The following is a 17,191-nucleotide window of genomic DNA, read 5'->3' as shown; positions in this document are numbered from 1 at the left end:
TTGGCTTAGATACTTTTTTATATTTATTAATGTCCTCCTCCTCATTCTGAAAGAACATGGAGCAGGCTGTAGAATAACTTTAGGTTTACAAAAAGCAAAAAAGAGCCCCACTTAATTATTCAGATTTAATGGTCAACTCAGATGGAGAACCTAGATGATACCCACTCACAGGATGTCTGTTGTTTGTCCTCACCAACTATTTATTTAGTTAGTTAGTTAAGTACATATTAGATAATACATATACGTATAAGCATGAATTGAATACATAAAATAGATACAAATAGAAGAAACATTAGGACAGGGACGGTAGGCACGCTGGTGCTCTTATGTACGCCCCTTACAGAACTCTTAGGAATGGGGTGAAGTCTTAGGTTAAAATTTTGGGGTTTGGGAAAGAAACCAGAGTCAGTTAATTTTAATTAATTAATTAACAATTAATTTGGTGGCCTCTCTATGGAGAGAGGGGCTTAGGATAGCTGATAGCTGCAGTGGAGCATCAAGAAGGCAGTTTCTTGTGGCCTTGGATACATAACGGTTAAAAATATAAAGCAACACTAATTCTCACATTTTTTTTAATCCCCCAAATCAAATCTATTCTGTAAAATTTGTAACATTGCCTAACTTATCCCATGTATTTTACTAGCTTATATTTTCTGTTCAGCTTTTAAACAGTCAGCTGTTTTACCAGGTATCCAATCTTGCTTCTGGTTTAAAATATTATGCATCATTTTGTTTTTAAGGTGAATAATTTCTCTATTAAGAATATTCTTTTGCTTGGAAAGGCCAAAGCAGATGGAATTGTCTAACCTACCATAACTATTATATATATATATAAAAAGCTATGTTGGATTGGATGTTGTTAGTAGTTTGATGGGAGATAAACTCTAAAGAAAAGTTTTTTTTGAAGGAAATTATTGTCACAAATACATGCATCAATGTGGTGATTGGGAAATGAGTTTGTACTGTATTTTGAATATTGTTAAATTTTCCATTAAATTTTTTTCTCTTTGCAGGATTATCAAACTTGGCTTGATCTTCGGGAGTTTGAAACTCGCATTGGAGAGCGTTACATTACCCATGAGAGTGATGATGCTCGCTGGGAAGAACATGCATATGAGCACAATCTTGTATATCCCAAACATTTCATTATGGCTCCCAATCCAGATGATATGGAGGAAGATCCATGATTCATTGGAAAAAGCATTTTAACCAAGTTCTGATACTTTGGAACAATTGATGCTTTTGGTTGTTCAAAAGATTCAGTGTCTAAAGCTATGAAGGCAAGATCCTGCATCACTTTGTGGATGGACATCTGGGAAGCATCTTTATCTCTCTAGTTTCTATGATTATGAATATCATCCAGCACTGAGTTAAAAGCCATGAAGTATTTCTGTAATATTGCCTTATTGGTACATCACAGAGATGTTACTGACAGCTTATGTACACAGAGACTTGATGTATGTGAATTTTCTTCTTCTTTTTTTGTAATTTACACAGTAACAATTTTTAATGTTTTCTAGTTCTTATCTATTTAGGCAAAGATACTATTTTCTGGTATTTAGGTAACATTTATAAGGAAGCTATAAAGAATCATGAACATATATGCCATGACCAAAAACTAGAAATATGCAAAACTTTTCATTCTGAAATGTCTTGAGTACAAAACTTCATGAAACTTTGCAAACATCCTTTTCAAGTGCAAAATTGAAAAAATGAGGCATATAATTCAATAAAACAGTTTGTTAAGCTATGGGAATGCAGAATAGTAATAGTACCTGAATACCATACACACTGTACAAGTTACTGCAACTTAAGTTGAAATTCTGATAATGTGTTCTCATCTCTGCATATATCTTTTTTTTTAAATTGCAAGATTCCTTGGCCATTTTATTACCTAGGCACTCCAAAATAAAAATGCTTTTGTTACTTTTCTACCTTTCTAGCAGGTTTGTAGTCACTTTCTGAGTGCAATTCTCTAAAAATTAGATGCTAGAAAAATAGATAATTGAAGCATTTAATATAAGAAAGCTATAACAGAATATAATGCAATTATTTAATATGAAAAGAATATCATTTCATTTTTATATTGGTTTGTGTTAGCCAAACACTCCTATTTTCAGTTGTAGCATTTTCTAATATCCCAATTTCAGATATTTTATAATTGACAGACCTTTTTCAAGATGATGGGAAGTAAAATGCAGAAAGTTATAACCTCATCAATTCATTTTAATCCTCATCAGTAGTAACAGTCAGAATGAGTTCATGCGGAATGAATAGTATTTTATTGATAGATTACTCCTTATCATTTAATAATTAATGATGGAAAAATTGAGGGACTGTACTGAGAAAGACATGCATAGGTATAGTCTTAATCAGAATTAAATCTAGAAAAAAGATATTTCTCTTTTCTAGCTAATGAACTAATAATTTGCCAACTGCTACCTTGCCCGCATTAGATGTTAAGAGTCAGGATTGGAAAAGATATCCACTGCAGAGATGGGAGATGATAAATACATCTTGCTGATTGAAAGGTAATATTCAAAACTACTTAAAGATATGCTGGAAATTGACATAGAATAGTTGAAAATATTCTCTCTTAGACTGAAAATACCCGAGCAAGCTAAATCACAGCCTAATCTCTATTAGAACTGAACGTATCTGTTTTTCCCTGTCTTTTTTATAAATTTATGCCAAAACAGAATCATAGATGTTCCCAGTGGTATTCATTAACAGGGCTATTGTATATATCTCCTTAGAAATATATCCCACTGAGTTGAATGGGACTTACTTCCAAGTGAATATGTAGAGAGTTGAATAGCTATAATTTAAATAGTTACAAGTCACTTCTAGAGAATGTATTGTACTTCATGTTACGCCTGTTAGGTTATTCTTTTGTTTTCAGGATAACAATGTTTTATAGCAGTAGAACAAGAATACAAATGTTATTGGGGCCAAAGAAAAAAAATAACTGGAATGTTTTTATTCTATAAAGATGTTACACATACTCTACAACAATAAAATTGCATAGCTAGCATTCTTAAACTGTTCCTTTGAATGCCTAAATTACTGCATCAAAACTTTAAATTGGCATTTTTTCTGGATGAATTTGTACCCAGAATTGCATTAGCATTAATACTTCTTTTTGAGGTTAAGTTGCATTCATCGAAAAATAGTGCTGTATTGATTCTAGAAAATACTTTAGTAAACCCTATAGTCTTAAAAGACACTGTCAAGTACTTTTTATATTTTTATATATCTCATTGTTTGTAAATATCCTCTAAGCTTGAAATAAATTTTATTTCCCTACTGTGTTTTTTCCTATTCATAAAAAGACTTTTGCAGTAAGAGATCTATTGAAATATATTAAAATTATTAGTATTACAGTATTGTCAAGTTTGAATCTGTTATGTAAAATTTGGTCCAGTTCTAGATTTTTCCTTAAGCTCACTAAGATGCACTACTGGAGTGAAATATGATACAACAGCCAGTGTTTTCAATGATATTCTTGGCAATAGCTTGTAGCAAACTTGAGCTGCAACCTTTTTGAATAGCCTCTGTTTAGCCAAGTCATGTTGGATGTTTTATTATTATAAGCATGATATAATAGTTGTGGAATTTAGGAAGGAGTCCTCAGAAATTAGGACAGGCTGCTTAAGTTAAAAAACAAGAATGAGCCAGTGCTTATATCGTTTTCTGTCCTTCATTTTTCTGAAATGAATTACATACCATATTAACACATTAACCATTTATTACAACAAAATAGTACAGAGCTGCATTTACAAATGAAAAGGAGCTTGCACTGTTACTCGATTTGTACTAGCTCTCTGTTTTCTGAAGATAACCTGCTCGCTAGTAGCCATATACAGGTAATCCTTCTCTTATGACAATTGAGACTGTCGTAAAGCACAGCCCCATCACTTAGTGATGGCAACTCCCTGCAGTCCTGGTTGTTGTTTATTGAATCTGTGACTGTCAGTGGGGAAGCCAGCAGGAAGTTGCAAGCCCTAGGTTGGCAGGGAGTACTGCTAGGTTGAGAAGGGAATGAGGGTGTGTGTGAGAGCAGTGAAATTATTTATCCCACAAATTTGGAAATTCTCAAGAGCAAATGTTAATTATGAAACCCTTTCACAGTACAGTATTATACATTTTTTTTCATCTAAAACTCCTGCCTTTCAGCAGTATTGTTTTGTTTTTAATTTTACCATATCAATGATTCCCTATATTGGCTACATGTTACAGGAGTATGATTGAAATCTTCCACTGTTAAAGTCAACTCTCTTCCTAATAGATCTAAGTATAGATCCTTAGGGAAATCTAGATTTTTACCAGAATGCATATTCTGATTTGGGGTTCATTTCCATAAAAGTTCTCCAAAGCCAGCAACAGGTGATGAAAGTGAATGATCTAGCTTAAGTCTGTGATGAGGTAAAAGGGCAAAAAAATAAAAGCGTTCTCCCATTTTATCCATGAGCATTTGATAACCTTGAAGCAGATGACTTCGAGTGACTGCATCATCAGCATTCTGCAGTAGAACCTACATTAAAAAAAGATATTATTTTCCCATCCCCAAATTCACTCCTCTCCTTCCTAATCTGTATATAACATGTAGTTTTAGGCAGGGGTGAAATGCTTCCGGTTCGGACTGGGTCGCCCAATCCAGTAGCAATGGAGGTGGGTGGTTCGGAGAACCGGTAGCAAAAATCCCTCCCCACCCCCACGCCCATCTGAGCTGCACAACCATCAAAGGCTTTTTATTTTATTTTTAAAAGCATTTTTTCTACCATCTCTTCGGCCAAAAAAATGCTTTTAAAAGTAAAAAAAAAAGCCTCTGCCGATCAGGCAAGTCAGCTGGGATCATCAGAGGCTTTAAAAAAAAAGAAAAGTCTCTACCGATCAGGCAAGTCAGCTGGGATGTCAGAGGCTTTAAAAAAAAAAAGCCTCTGACGATCAGGCAAGTCAGCTGGGATGTCAGAGGCTTTTAAAAGCATTTTTTACAACCTCTTCCGCTGAAGAGGTTGTAGAAAAAATGGTTTTAAAAGTAAAAAAAAAAAGTTGGCCATGCCCACTCAGTCATATTACCCCCCCCCACCTAGCCACGCCCACAGAACCGGTAGTAATAAATTTTACATTTCACCACTGGTTTTAGGTATCAGTTCTGTCTGTTGAGTAAATGCAAGAGTCAAAAGCAATGATTTAAAAAGACCAAACAACTTTTGATTTCTTTTGTTTTCCTGAACAAAAGAAACAGTGGTTAAGATAGAAAACTAGCTTCAATCTGACTTCAGCTCTGAAATTTTCTCTTTTTGTAAGGGCCTAAAGATGTGGTTCTGACAGTTGGCTTGGGGCCTGTTATATATATATAAACCCAACTTACCTCATAGGGTTGCTGTTCAGATAAAATGAAAAGGTTTCCCTACATAAGTTGCTTTGAGCTCTTGGTGAAAGCAGGCTATTAATGAATAAATTAACTCAAAATTAGTCCTCACCTGCAATCTAACATCAATGCCCATATTTTTCAAGAATTCCTTTTGCTTTAAAGGTCCCAAAGTGGCTACCCTTTTCTGTACCATTCTTCGCAAGTAGCTGAAATCTACATCAGCAGTGAGATCTGCAGATCCTGGTGACAGTAATACATCATGAAGTTTATGACCACGGAATCCCTGAAAATAGAAAATAAATAAATGTGTGCTCTGTTAGGTTATGGGTGGTCAATTTTATTTTTGAAGGTAAGAGTCCTGATTATTGCTACCCTGTTTGTCAGGGAATTAGGATTCTTGCATCATACCTTTTTAAAAGAATAAATTATTTTCCAGACTTTTTAAAAAAGTGAAATATAGAAAATTAGTCAACTCTTATTTGATTCTGTCCTCTCTAAAAAGGAAGTAGGTACCTAGGCAATTGGTTTGAGTCTGGAAACAAAGGGACTATGCAATGTGAATTATTTCAAATATTTAGGGCCAGTGGATTGCATCCAAGGATATTAAATTTGGATGGTTTCATGAAATCTTTATTAATTATATTTGAGAAATCCTGGTTAACATGAAGTAGCAGACAACTGAAGAGGTAAATGACCCTCATCTGGTGGGGAGTGGGGGAAGAAGAGAATCAATGGAAAGGCAGACCAGACAGCCTGTATTGACCTGGGAAAATGTAAAATAAATTGCAAGCGATTACTAGGTAAATGCTTGGAAACACACAATACTCAGAAGCCACTATGGATTTGACAGCCACAAAGCAGGATAATTTTACTTTGTTTTCTGATTAGTAATTCCTTATTGTGATTGTCATATACAGTATCTTGATTTCAGCAAAGTATCTGACAAACTATCCTTGACATTTTTAAACAGCTTAGTATGTCTGTCTTGATGGTGTGTCTATAAAATGAATCTAAGGTTGGCTCAACAATCATAGTCTAAGAAGCTAATCAATAGTTCTTCATAAAGAATGAAATGTCAAGCAGCTCAAGAGTGGGAAGCTCTTCAGAAACATGGATGAAATGCAGATATAAACTTCACTGGCATATTGAAACAGCAGTCATAAAACACAATGACAGTCCTGGAGATGTGGGGAGAGCACTACAGAATTTATATCAAATCATACTTCAAATCCTGCTTTTATAAAGTGGGAGGTTTTAAACTAGCCTTTTCCATGCATTCAGGCCTGTCTATTGGAGACAAATGTTTACATTTTTTTCCATTCCTGCTTTTCTCCTAGATAGCTGTTACAGGCTGGGTTGGCAACCTTTCACAGTCAGAGCCCTAACATCAGATATTAAATGAGAGGCCACAAAACTCAGTTCTAGGGATGAGCTCTCCCTATACAGGAAGAGGGGAAATAATGCTTATCAAATCTGCAATTGACACATTACTGGGCATGACAGCCAGGACTCTTGAAGATAGAATTAACATTCAAAAATAATTGAATAGGTTAGCAAAATGGGCTAAAAATAATGGAATGAAATTTGACAAATGCAAAAGTATGCACTTAAGAAACAGGAAAAAATGCATACAAAGGGGAATATCTGGACTGGGAACAATATGTGTGAAAATCATCTTAAAATTGCCACTGATCACAAGCTGAATAGAATCAGCAATGTGCCAGAGCTGCCAAAAAGGCAAACTGAAGAATAGTTTCTAAATTATGGGAAATATTAATTTCACTGTGTCTTGCACTGTTTAGATTTCATCTCAGTTCTGGGTGCATCGCTTTATGAAAGATTCAAACAAATTGCAACAGATACAACAAAAGGCAATAGCAATAGGTAAGAATGCTGAAACTCATAAGGATAAATGGAGGGATTTAACTATGTTTAGTCATATGAAAAAAATAGGGTGATGACAAGGCATTCTTTGAGTACTAGAAGAGGTAGTGCATGGGGGGGGGGGAGACAACACAGTCTCTGTTATCCCAGAATAGCAAAAACTAGTGATAAGAGCAGTTTCACATGGAACCAATTAAGAGAGAAGTGGTTAACTGACTTTAACTGGAAGAATTTAAGAAGAAGTTGGATAGTATCTGGGTACATTAGTGTTTTGTACTAAGCACAAGTTTACAGGTGATGGCATAAATGGCCTCTTCCAAATCTACAATTTTTATTTTAAAAGGATGTAACTTTTCATTCAATATAAATAACTTATAATAGAGTGCAATAAATCTGAATATTTGTAGGTAGGAATAGAAAAGTACTGCCAGTTTGTATCTCTTCCTCTTTCTACCACCCAACTGAAATCCACATATTCAAACTACAATGAAGTTATACGAATCAACTTACTCGGAAAGTATCAGTTTTGGTTCCATCATGACCATAATCTATAATCAGTGCTGCTCCTCCATTGTTTTCAACATTAGAAGCGAGCTTCTGGATGGTGACACCAGCATCAGGACATACTTCCACATGATCTCTGGATTCTTGATCCTAATATAAAATATAAATTGAACTATAATTGTTAAAATGAACCATAATACCATGTTGCAATATACATCTTGTACAAAGGACAGTGATTTCTGAATTATTACTTTCCTTGCTAAGCACCATGTTTATAAGAGAACAGGAGTTTTTCAACAGAACTTCAATTTCTAGACAGATTTAGGAGAAATATAGCAATAAATTAATTACATAAATACTATCTTAGTAAAAGATTCCTGAAAGGAATTCATATGAAGAAGTTAACTCTGATGCATATGTTTACTAGAATATATGACATCAGTTTTAATTTAATTGTAATATTAAACATTTTGATTAAATCAAGGTAACGAACTTAATATTTTGCTGTGAAGTAAATAGACCATTACTGCCTTTCTAAAAACAAAAAAGGAATATTGCACATTTAGTTCTGTCTGGCATAGCTCTTCCATATTACTACAAGAGAAATGCATAAAACAGCATCTGAAAAGAATTTATAACAGTTACGATTGCTTCCGCTAAATACATTTTAAAGAATGATGATCTTGGACCATTATAGAATTGCAGTACAATTTCAAAAGAAAAACCCACCAGATTATATAACCTAGAAATAGAATTAAAATAATCAGAAATTTACATGTATGAAGGATTTTGAGGCAGGAGTGGCAGATGGTGCAAGGACAAATCGCAGTTTATCAGAAGCTTCTGGATCAATATCAACAAACAACTCACGCCACCCATTTTCTGTTTTCTGTTAATTGAAAAGGCAAAATAGAATACCATGGATTCATTGGATAAGTATACTGATTATCACTTCTGTTTAGGCTTGTTTAAAACATGAATCTCGAACTTAAAAACTAATAATTTTTAATTCTGGTGTTAAGTAAAACGTTTTAAAGACTAACATTGGAAGTTTTTCATTTAGCAATTTATACAACGAAGTGTATCTCCAGCTCAATATTTAAATTAACAATAAAGCTTCATAAACAAATTTAACTTTAATTATACAGTTAGAAGTATTTTTGTTTTTAAATGTGCCTATATGCACAGCAGCATCTCTGAAGTGGATTGTAGACCATGAAAAAAGAAGAAAGGACAAAATATCTCAGGGTAGATATTTCAGAATTTTGTTGCAAAAAATTGCTGAAGCGCAGAAGCTACATTAGTTATTAAGGTAGTCTGCACGCACAATCCTGCAATTTCGGAACTAAATTCTAAGTATTGGAACATTTGTTAGTAATAGCACATCTAACAGACCATGATCACCCATGACTAGATGACCTTTGTCTAATGGGTTTGCTCAACAACTGCAGCATTCGCTTACAATCACAATTAATGCTGTGCATTGAGGACTATCTGTAGTCATGAATTTGATCTTTCCTTCTTTTGCATTTGTGATTGTGCATAGGGTGTCTCAAATTCATCTGCTGTGGGTCCATGAAATCTGCTGTGTAATTTACAAAGCGTGATAATTACATTATTCTTTTTGTTTTGTGACTTATGTAATAAGTACACTTATAAGATTATATAGTTACTTGGAATATGTGTCAATACTGTAGTTATAAACTTATATATTTAATATTACATAAAAACTCCGGTTTCTTATATATTAAAGAATATATAATTGAAAAGTTCTCAATAATGTGACTTTTTTCTTATTTGCAAATATCACATTAATACATTCCTCATAGAATTTATTATAATAGCTACCGTATTTTTCAGACTGTTAGATGCACCACAGTATAAGTCACACCTAGATTTTGAAGAGGAAAACAAGAAAAAAAATAGTTTTGGGCCTCTGTGCGTCCTGTTTTTGCCCTCCCTGGCCCCCAGGAGCACTCTGCAGGCCTCCCAAACCCTCTGCGCGTCCTGTTTTTGGGAAAAATGGGCCCATTTTTGCCCTCCCGAACCCCCCACACGTCCCGTTTTTGCCCTCCCCAGCCTCCAGGAGCACTCTGCAGGCCCCGCAAACCCTCTTTGAGTCCATTTTTGCGAAAAACGGGCTCGTTTTTGGCAAAAATAGGACATGTGGGGGGGGGTTGGGGGAGGCCAAAAATAGGGCTGTATTCAGTCTACAAGACGCACCGACATTTCCACTCACATTTTGTGGGGGAAAAAGTGTGTCTTATAGTCCGAAAAATACAGTATCTTAAGGTTAAAAAAAAAGGTCCCTATTTCTACAGCAAATATTCAGCAAATACTCTAAAAACACTGAATAATTTTTAAGCCAAAACTTGTGTGTAATCATACCTGAAATTTATGAATAGGCAGAGCATCAAGAAATTCATGTGCTAAATAAAAACTATTGCCTAGGTAGAGTGGAAAAAACGATCAGTCAAAAATAAAAATTCCTTAATTTCTTTAATATACAGCCAAAATCTTTATTAGGAACTATTTTTATGAATGACTCATTTGAGCTAAATCATGAGTCGAAATTTATGATTTTAGTGTACTCAATTATATTTCAATATATGTTGGAGGAGTAAGTGCTTTTATTTTACTTACCAAGAAAACTGCATATACAAATGAGAAACAATGACTGTTGACTGCTGGAGAGAACCTTTCTATCTAGATCAGGGGTGTCAAACTCATGTCGTCACAGCGGTGTCATGTGATGTATCGGGACTTTTTTCCCGTTCGCTAAACAGGGCGGGGGCAGCATATGATGCATCTGGCCCGCGATTTGACACCCCTGATCTAGATGGTTCCTGAGAGTCAATACCTATTTGAAACCTTAATGGATCAAGACTTCTGGATTAATTTCGTTACATACAGATTACAGATTTAGTTAGAGTGCAGTACTGCAGGCTACTTCTGCTGACTGCCTGCAATTTAGCTGTTCAAATCCCACCAGGCTCAAGGTTGACTCAGCCTTCCATCCTTCCGAGGTGGGTAAAATGAGGACCCAGGTTGTTGGGGGCAATATGCTGACTCTGTAAACTGCTTAGAGAGGGCTATAAAGCACTGTAAAGCGGTATATAAGTCTAAGTACTATTGCTATTGCTATACATCAATAAAACAAACTTGATAGAATTTGTACACAAATCCAAGAGGATGCTACAGGCTTAACATTTCCTGAAATAATTCTTAAATACAAAATGAGGGTCTACTGCAAAACTATGTTTACAGACATAAACAACTGACTCTTTCAAGGATTTAATTGGATATTTTGAATGAAATGTTTTCATGTTCATTAAAGCCAAACCATAGTTACGTGTACCTTAACTCTAGATTATCTCCCTTCATTGCAAAATTTATCTTAATTTTAACTATTGACTAATAAATAATTCTTAGTTTCAACTACTGACTGAAAAGCAATAAATGAAGTAGTTCTTACCTTCTGGCACTTCATTCAAGTTTCTATACCAGAAAATTGGTATTCCTGTTTTACTAATTCCTTGCATGTAAGCACTGGAGCTTTCTGGCAACTCTACTTTCTCTTTTGTCAGCACCGATGCCTGCATTTCACTTAATTTTGGACTGACTTCCACCAAATGAATAGAAATTTCACAGTTAGCAAGTATGGAGCTCAGTTGAGTAAAAACCTATGAGCACAGAGAATTACTGTTACAGCTTACATCTACTATCTGTCTGTTCATTCACCCCCCCCCCCCCAAAACTGGATTTGGAAACAAGAATCTAACATATTTATTTGGTTGGATAAATCTAATCTTTTTCAAATTTATTTGCTGCCATCATTACCTTGTTTTAATTAATTTTTTTGTCCTTTTCCTCTTCTTTCTTTTTTCAAGCTTTGCCTATTCTTGTAGCACAATATGCTAACTACCACATTAGCCTCAGTGTCCCACTCCACACCAGTTCTATGTCACTGAGATAAATCTCTCAGGTAGCATACAATATTTTGGAATGTCTACAAATTGATTCTGGTGGCAGTGGTTAAAGTGCAGTATTTCAGGCAAACTCTGCCCACAGCCTGGAATTCGATCCTGACTCAGGCTTCCATCTTTCCAAGGTTGGGAAATGAGGACTCAGATTGTTGAGAGCAATATGCAAGTAAAGCTTCTATGTTGTAAACTGGTCAGAGATGCTAAAATTCTACAGCTATTTTGTACTAAAAAGAATTAAATAAAAACAAGTCACAGTAACACATAGCTATGGCACAAAACTGACACTTAAAACAAATAGACAGTTGACAGTTGAATAAATAGACAACATTGGAAGACACTTTTACTTTGGTTTATACTTTTCTCAATTTAGAAATGCTGTTTTGTGATACAATATTGAGACAAAATAGGTTAGAATTTAGAATAAAACAGTCGGAAGGGGCATTGGAGGTCTTCTAGTCCAACCTCCTGCTTAGGCAGGAATTCCTACATCAGTTCAGACAAATGGTTATCCACTCTATTCTTTAAAACTTCCAGTGTTGGAGCATTTACAACTTCTGGAGGCAAGCTGTTCCACTGATCAATTGTTCTAACTGCCAGGAAATGTCTCCTTAGTTCTAAATTGCTTCTCTTCTTGATTAATTTCCACCCATTGCTTCTTGTCCTGCCCTCAGGTGCTTTGGAGAATAGCTTGACTCCCTCTTCTTTGTGGCAGCCCCTGAGATATTGGAACACTGCTATCATGTCACCCATGGTCCTTCTCTTCATTAAAATAGACATACACAATACACAAAAAGACTGTTTTTACTTACCCTTAAAATATCGTCTATAAGACTACCTCTTCCTGGGCCCAGTTCCACCAGCTGAAATTTTGGAGATTTTCCTGTAGCCATCCATTCACTAATAAACCAAATACCTATTAACTGAAGAAAAAAAAAAGCTTTTTTAACTGCAAACCTGAGTGATACATGTGTGTATATATATACACGTATGTATATATAATATATATAAAAATCACAGGGAAAATAAACCTCCCCCCCATATTTTGCACATAATCTTAAATGCTTGTAATTTAGATAATCATACACATGAAAAAAATAACTGTACTTTTATAGCTACCTCTCCAAATATCTGACTTATTTCAGGTGAAGTAACAAAATCTCCCTGTTCTCCAAACATATCTTGATGCATATAGTACCCCTGTGGGAAGAGAAAAAGGAAATTAAGTATTTATTATTTGCAACACTCAAAATCTTAATCCTTGATTATATTCTTCTGCTAGTCTGCTTTAATTCAGAAAATTTGTAATAGTTCTCTAAGAATGATAAAGTATACATGAAAGGTTCCACACCTTGCAATATTATTTATCAAATGTATATAGGAAGCTGAAATTATGTAATAGCAGATTTGCTGCAATGTAAAAATAAGGTTTGAGATGAAAAAACAAAAATCCTTTGTTTAACATTTATATTTTAAAATGAAAAAGGGCTATTTATTTGAGTAGAAAAGAAGGGACGAGCAAGGATCCTTTGGGAGAAGGATATATATACATACAGTGGATATATCTATACCTCTATCCATCCATCCATCCATCCATCCATCCATCCATCCATCCATCCATCTTGAATACATAGTGGAAAGAGGAAGTTTGAGAGTTCATAAGATTGATGCTATATGGAACAAAACTGTGACTGAATCTGTATGTTCTGCATTGAATACCACGAAGCCTTGTCCCAGAAGGTAAGAAGGAAAACAGATCGTGAAGTGAATGTGTAGCATACCAGACAATCTTGCAGACCTTGTTCAAGCATCATTTATATGCTGTGTTCTGGATAGAAGGATGTGAACTACCAATAATCTTTTCTTCCATCCTCACCACTCTCTGCACTGCCTTCCTGTCTGTTTTAATCCCACAAAGCTGACTTCTATATATTTAATATGTCATCATACCTTCAGTGGATTTGTCAAAACTTCCCGCATATATTCAGCAACTGTAATAGGACCAGTTGATTTTATTTTCATAATGAGATGTTTCAGCATTGGAGTCATGAGGCTTTTGTCTGCTGCTTTATTTTCTGAACTAAAGTGCTGGCATCTCAATAGAGTGGAAAAACCTGCATAAAAAGAAACATGACATATCCTCAAATAATCAGTTTTAATATGTGAAATACTTTTCCAACTATTCATTTTCGTATGTTATTTAAATGGCATTTAGAGAAGTTGAAACTTCACAGGGACTAAGCTAACATTTAATTAATTTAATTTTGTGCAACATTCAGGCAATTGATCAGTCCTCTTAAAATTCTCCCCTTCTATTGTGAATTTTTATTAGCTTCTGGCTTATTTTAATGAATATGTGCTATTTCTACTATTGTTATTATTGCTACAATAACTAATGTATCAAAAGCTAGCATCCAAAACGTCTAATCTAAATAAATTCACATCCTATTTGTTTTCTTTACTGATTTCAAAATTGTAGATTTTTAGCACAATGAATATTTTGTAGATGGCTTCCATCACAGGGCTGACTAAATTCCTCAGACTGCTAATTCTTCAGGCTAGTCCACCTCAAAGTTATTATAAAAATACAACTGCACAGCACTGAGCTTGCAGGAAAAAATTAGGATATACATCTAATAAAATTGAATAAAGCTAAATAACCAGCTATTGGCATCCTACCACATGCTGGTGATAATATAATTACTGTAAATATTAAGTTTGTCCCAAAGGTGCTTTTTAAAGAGGTAACTGGACTTTTTCTTTTGAGACGTTTCACTTCTCATCCAAGAAGCTTCTTTAGCTCTTGGATGAGAAGCGAAACGTCTTCAATGAAAAACTAGGAAGTCCACTTACCTCTTGGAAAAAGCACTTTTGGGACAACCATGACCTGGATGACTGAGAATTGTCCATAGACCCGGGTGGATAAAAATTGATGATTTTTTTTAAAAAAATAAAAAACTCAGATTTTTAAAACTTAAATCGGATTATTTTTATTTTTATCAAATTTATTTTAATAAAATGCTTTTGGAGTAAAAATCTATCTAAAGATAGTTTTGTATTTGACATACATTAATTATTTAGTTTATTCAGTATGAAATGGAGCTAAGTTATGTAGCATCAGGCTGTATATTCTGCAATATTTACATTTTTGGTAAACTCATTCAATGAATCCAAGCTCTGCAAGCTGAGATAACATGCACTTGATGTATTCCCACAATTTCACAGTAACCATGAGATAAATCATAAAACAAAGTTCAGGAATTCCTTTATCCCATTGTTTTGTAAATCTATGTACACTACAAACTGTATGATTGTTTGAAGAGAAATGCATCTGTACCACCAGGCTCTAAGTGTGAGGAGGAAGGGCAAGCAGCAAAAATGAAAGTGAAACCTTCTAAGCAGCTTATAAATATAATATTAAAGAGCACCTGTCATTTCAAATCCATCATGGCAGTGCCTGTTAGCGGGCATCCGATCACCTGCTGCCTGCCACATCCCTCACTTTGTTGTGTCACTGCTGCACCAGCCATTCCATTAAAGTGAATGGGACGGTTGGTGAATCAACAGCGGGTCAGAGGAGGAGCCACTGCGGGACAGACATGACAGTTGCTCTTTAAAAATTATGATTTAAATCGACTTGATTTAAATCAAATCCACCCTGCCAGAGACATTAAAAGTTTGTGGAACAATGTTCTTTTCAAGACCTTCCTGAATTGCAAGTAGAGATTATTTAAAGGAAGAGAGTTACAGTTGAAAATCACTGCCATAGGATTCCCACCAAGGACTTCCTAAAAGGCAGATCCTAAGTATCCCTTCTCAATATAAGTGCAACAGAGCAGTAAATTATACATGAAAGAGAGGGTCCTGGAGATATCTGGGAGATGGACATCTGGGGAGAGGTACAAGTACACAACTGTAGAATTTATTGTACACTCTATGCATACTATCATAGCAGTTTCTTATAGCTTCTGTTCAGTGGTGGGTTGCTCCCAGTTCGGTCCGGTTCTTGCGAACTGGTAGTAAAAGCAGCGGGAGGCTCCGTCCACCCCCCCCCGACATCATCATGAATGATCTGTGCAGAAACGCACATGCGCTCCCGTTGCAAACCAGTAGTGAATATAAGTAGAACGCACCCCTGCTTCTGTTCTAGGAGCCAAACCCTTACAGCAGGGATCCTTAAACTGTTTAAACAGGGGGCCAACTCACAGTCCCTCAGACTGTTGGGGAACCGGACAGGTTGGATGAGCATGACTATGTGGCCATGTGACTGGGTGGGCATGGCCAATTTAACGGTCCAAGCAATACACACAAATTAAACTTTGATTTATTATGCTCCTGGGGGTGGAAAGTAGGTTAGTGAAGGGATGTGGCTGCCTTGGGGTGCGTATGAGGGATTTCTCTCTGTGTGTGTGTGTGTGTGTCCCTCCCTCTCCCTAAAGGCCAAAAATGGGTTCATTTTTGGCCCCCTGAGGCCTCCACATATACCGTTTTTGGTCTCCCTGGCCTCCAGAAGGCAGATGGGGACCAGCGGGTAGGTGGGGTAGCCTCGTGGTCTTGTGCGGGCCAGATTACCCGGACCACGGGCCATAGTTTGAGGACCCCTGCTTTACAGGACAAAAGCAGGCCAGCCCTATGTAGTAATGAGTGGCAAGGGAAAGGGCAATTTTAATCATAATGATTACAGAAATATATTATCCATCATATTAAATACATATACATACATAGCACTATTTTTTCCACTATGTATTCAAAATGGGCTGATTAATATATGTGTATGTCTATAGGACATGTATGTGTTTGCATATATGTGTATGGAGTGTGTGCGTACATGTGTCTACACACACACATTTTCTTTTGAGAGGACCCATCAAAATTTCATTTTTAATTTGTGCCAGTGTGTACGCAGAAAAAGTGGTAATAATAAAAAGTGACAATAAAGGTTATCTTATCTGATTATCTTAAAGAGAAGCAGCGGCCACTTTAGATAGAAGCACTTACCAGCTATTGTCTAATACTAAAAAAAAAGCAAGCTCGGGACTTGGCTGGTAGTTTTACTCCTTTAGTTTGAGGTGCAGATACTGCAGGAGGTGCAAAAAGCAAGCCTGCCAAGCCCAGCTTGACTTCACGGAAACTCCAACCCGCTTATATTTTAAAGTTGCAAATTTGGCACCGAAGAGCATCACGGAGCTCCACAAGACTTACTTCGGGATAAAGGGGCACAGACTCGCGCATTCTGGCGGACCAAGCGAAGAGGCCAGCCCCTTGCGCTGTCCTTGCTGCTAAGGAAACCAACGGAGCGTCCGCACCGCACGCCGAAGCGCGCGGTTTGCCACACAGCGCATCCTGAAAGCACGAGCCGCATTGCCTTAAAGCCTTCTAGCCGTTCTCAGTCTTGCCTCCGCGCACAAGTCCTGGCAGCTCACTAAAAGCGCTCTTTCTTAAC

The 17,191-nt window shown here is 36.0% G+C and overlaps 2 protein-coding genes across 5 annotated transcripts in view; one reads left to right on the top strand and one right to left on the bottom strand.

The window, feature by feature from the left end:
* Nucleotides 1-3,307, top strand: part of PRKD3 (protein kinase D3) — a 48,048-nt gene extending 44,741 nt beyond the window's left edge. For 3 of the 4 annotated variants that reach the window (XM_070932523.1, XM_070932522.1, XM_070932521.1), the window contains one exon: nucleotides 1,014-3,307. In XM_070932523.1, the coding sequence (XP_070788624.1) occupies nucleotides 1,014-1,187 (174 nt within the window). In that variant the 3' untranslated portion in view covers nucleotides 1,188-3,307. The remainder of the gene's footprint in view (nucleotides 1-1,013) is intronic. The other variant, XR_011599744.1, reaches the window with a different exon arrangement.
* Nucleotides 3,308-3,737: 430 nt separating this feature from the next.
* Nucleotides 3,738-17,148, bottom strand: NDUFAF7 (NADH:ubiquinone oxidoreductase complex assembly factor 7). Its single transcript, XM_070950363.1, has 10 exons — nucleotides 16,951-17,148; nucleotides 13,699-13,862; nucleotides 12,868-12,948; nucleotides 12,561-12,671; nucleotides 11,241-11,448; nucleotides 10,154-10,212; nucleotides 8,541-8,654; nucleotides 7,772-7,915; nucleotides 5,487-5,660; nucleotides 3,738-4,534 (listed from the first exon to the last, which is right to left on the bottom strand). Exons 1-10 carry the CDS (start codon nucleotides 17,108-17,110, stop codon nucleotides 4,352-4,354), a joined length of 1,398 nt encoding a protein of 465 aa, XP_070806464.1. The 5' UTR covers nucleotides 17,111-17,148; the 3' UTR covers nucleotides 3,738-4,351.
* Between the last annotated feature and the right edge of the window lie 43 nt (nucleotides 17,149-17,191).

Source organism: Pituophis catenifer, unplaced genomic scaffold (assembly GCF_029215685.1).
Source record: "Pituophis catenifer annectens isolate HBS135680 unplaced genomic scaffold, rPitCat1.0.hap2 SCAF_1, whole genome shotgun sequence".
NCBI classification, from domain to species: domain Eukaryota; kingdom Metazoa; phylum Chordata; class Lepidosauria; order Squamata; family Colubridae; genus Pituophis; species Pituophis catenifer.
Note: the sequence above shows the minus strand (reverse complement) of the source record. Positions and strands in the feature narration are given on the sequence as shown.

What these genes read in the sequence shown, in the direction of transcription:
- NDUFAF7 (XM_070950363.1), bottom strand. Translation starts at nt 17,110, where the DNA reads ATGCGGCTCGTGCTTTCAGGATGCGCTGTGTGGCAAACCGCGCGCTTC. An exon ending in TTTTGACAAATCCACTGAAG is followed by an intron (nt 12,949 to 13,698) that starts GTATGATGACAT and finishes CTCTTCCCACAG; the next exon opens with GGGTACTATATGCATCAAGA. An exon ending in TTATAGACGATATTTTAAGG is followed by an intron (nt 11,449 to 12,560) that starts GTAAGTAAAAAC and finishes CTGTGCTCATAG; the next exon opens with GTTTTTACTCAACTGAGCTC.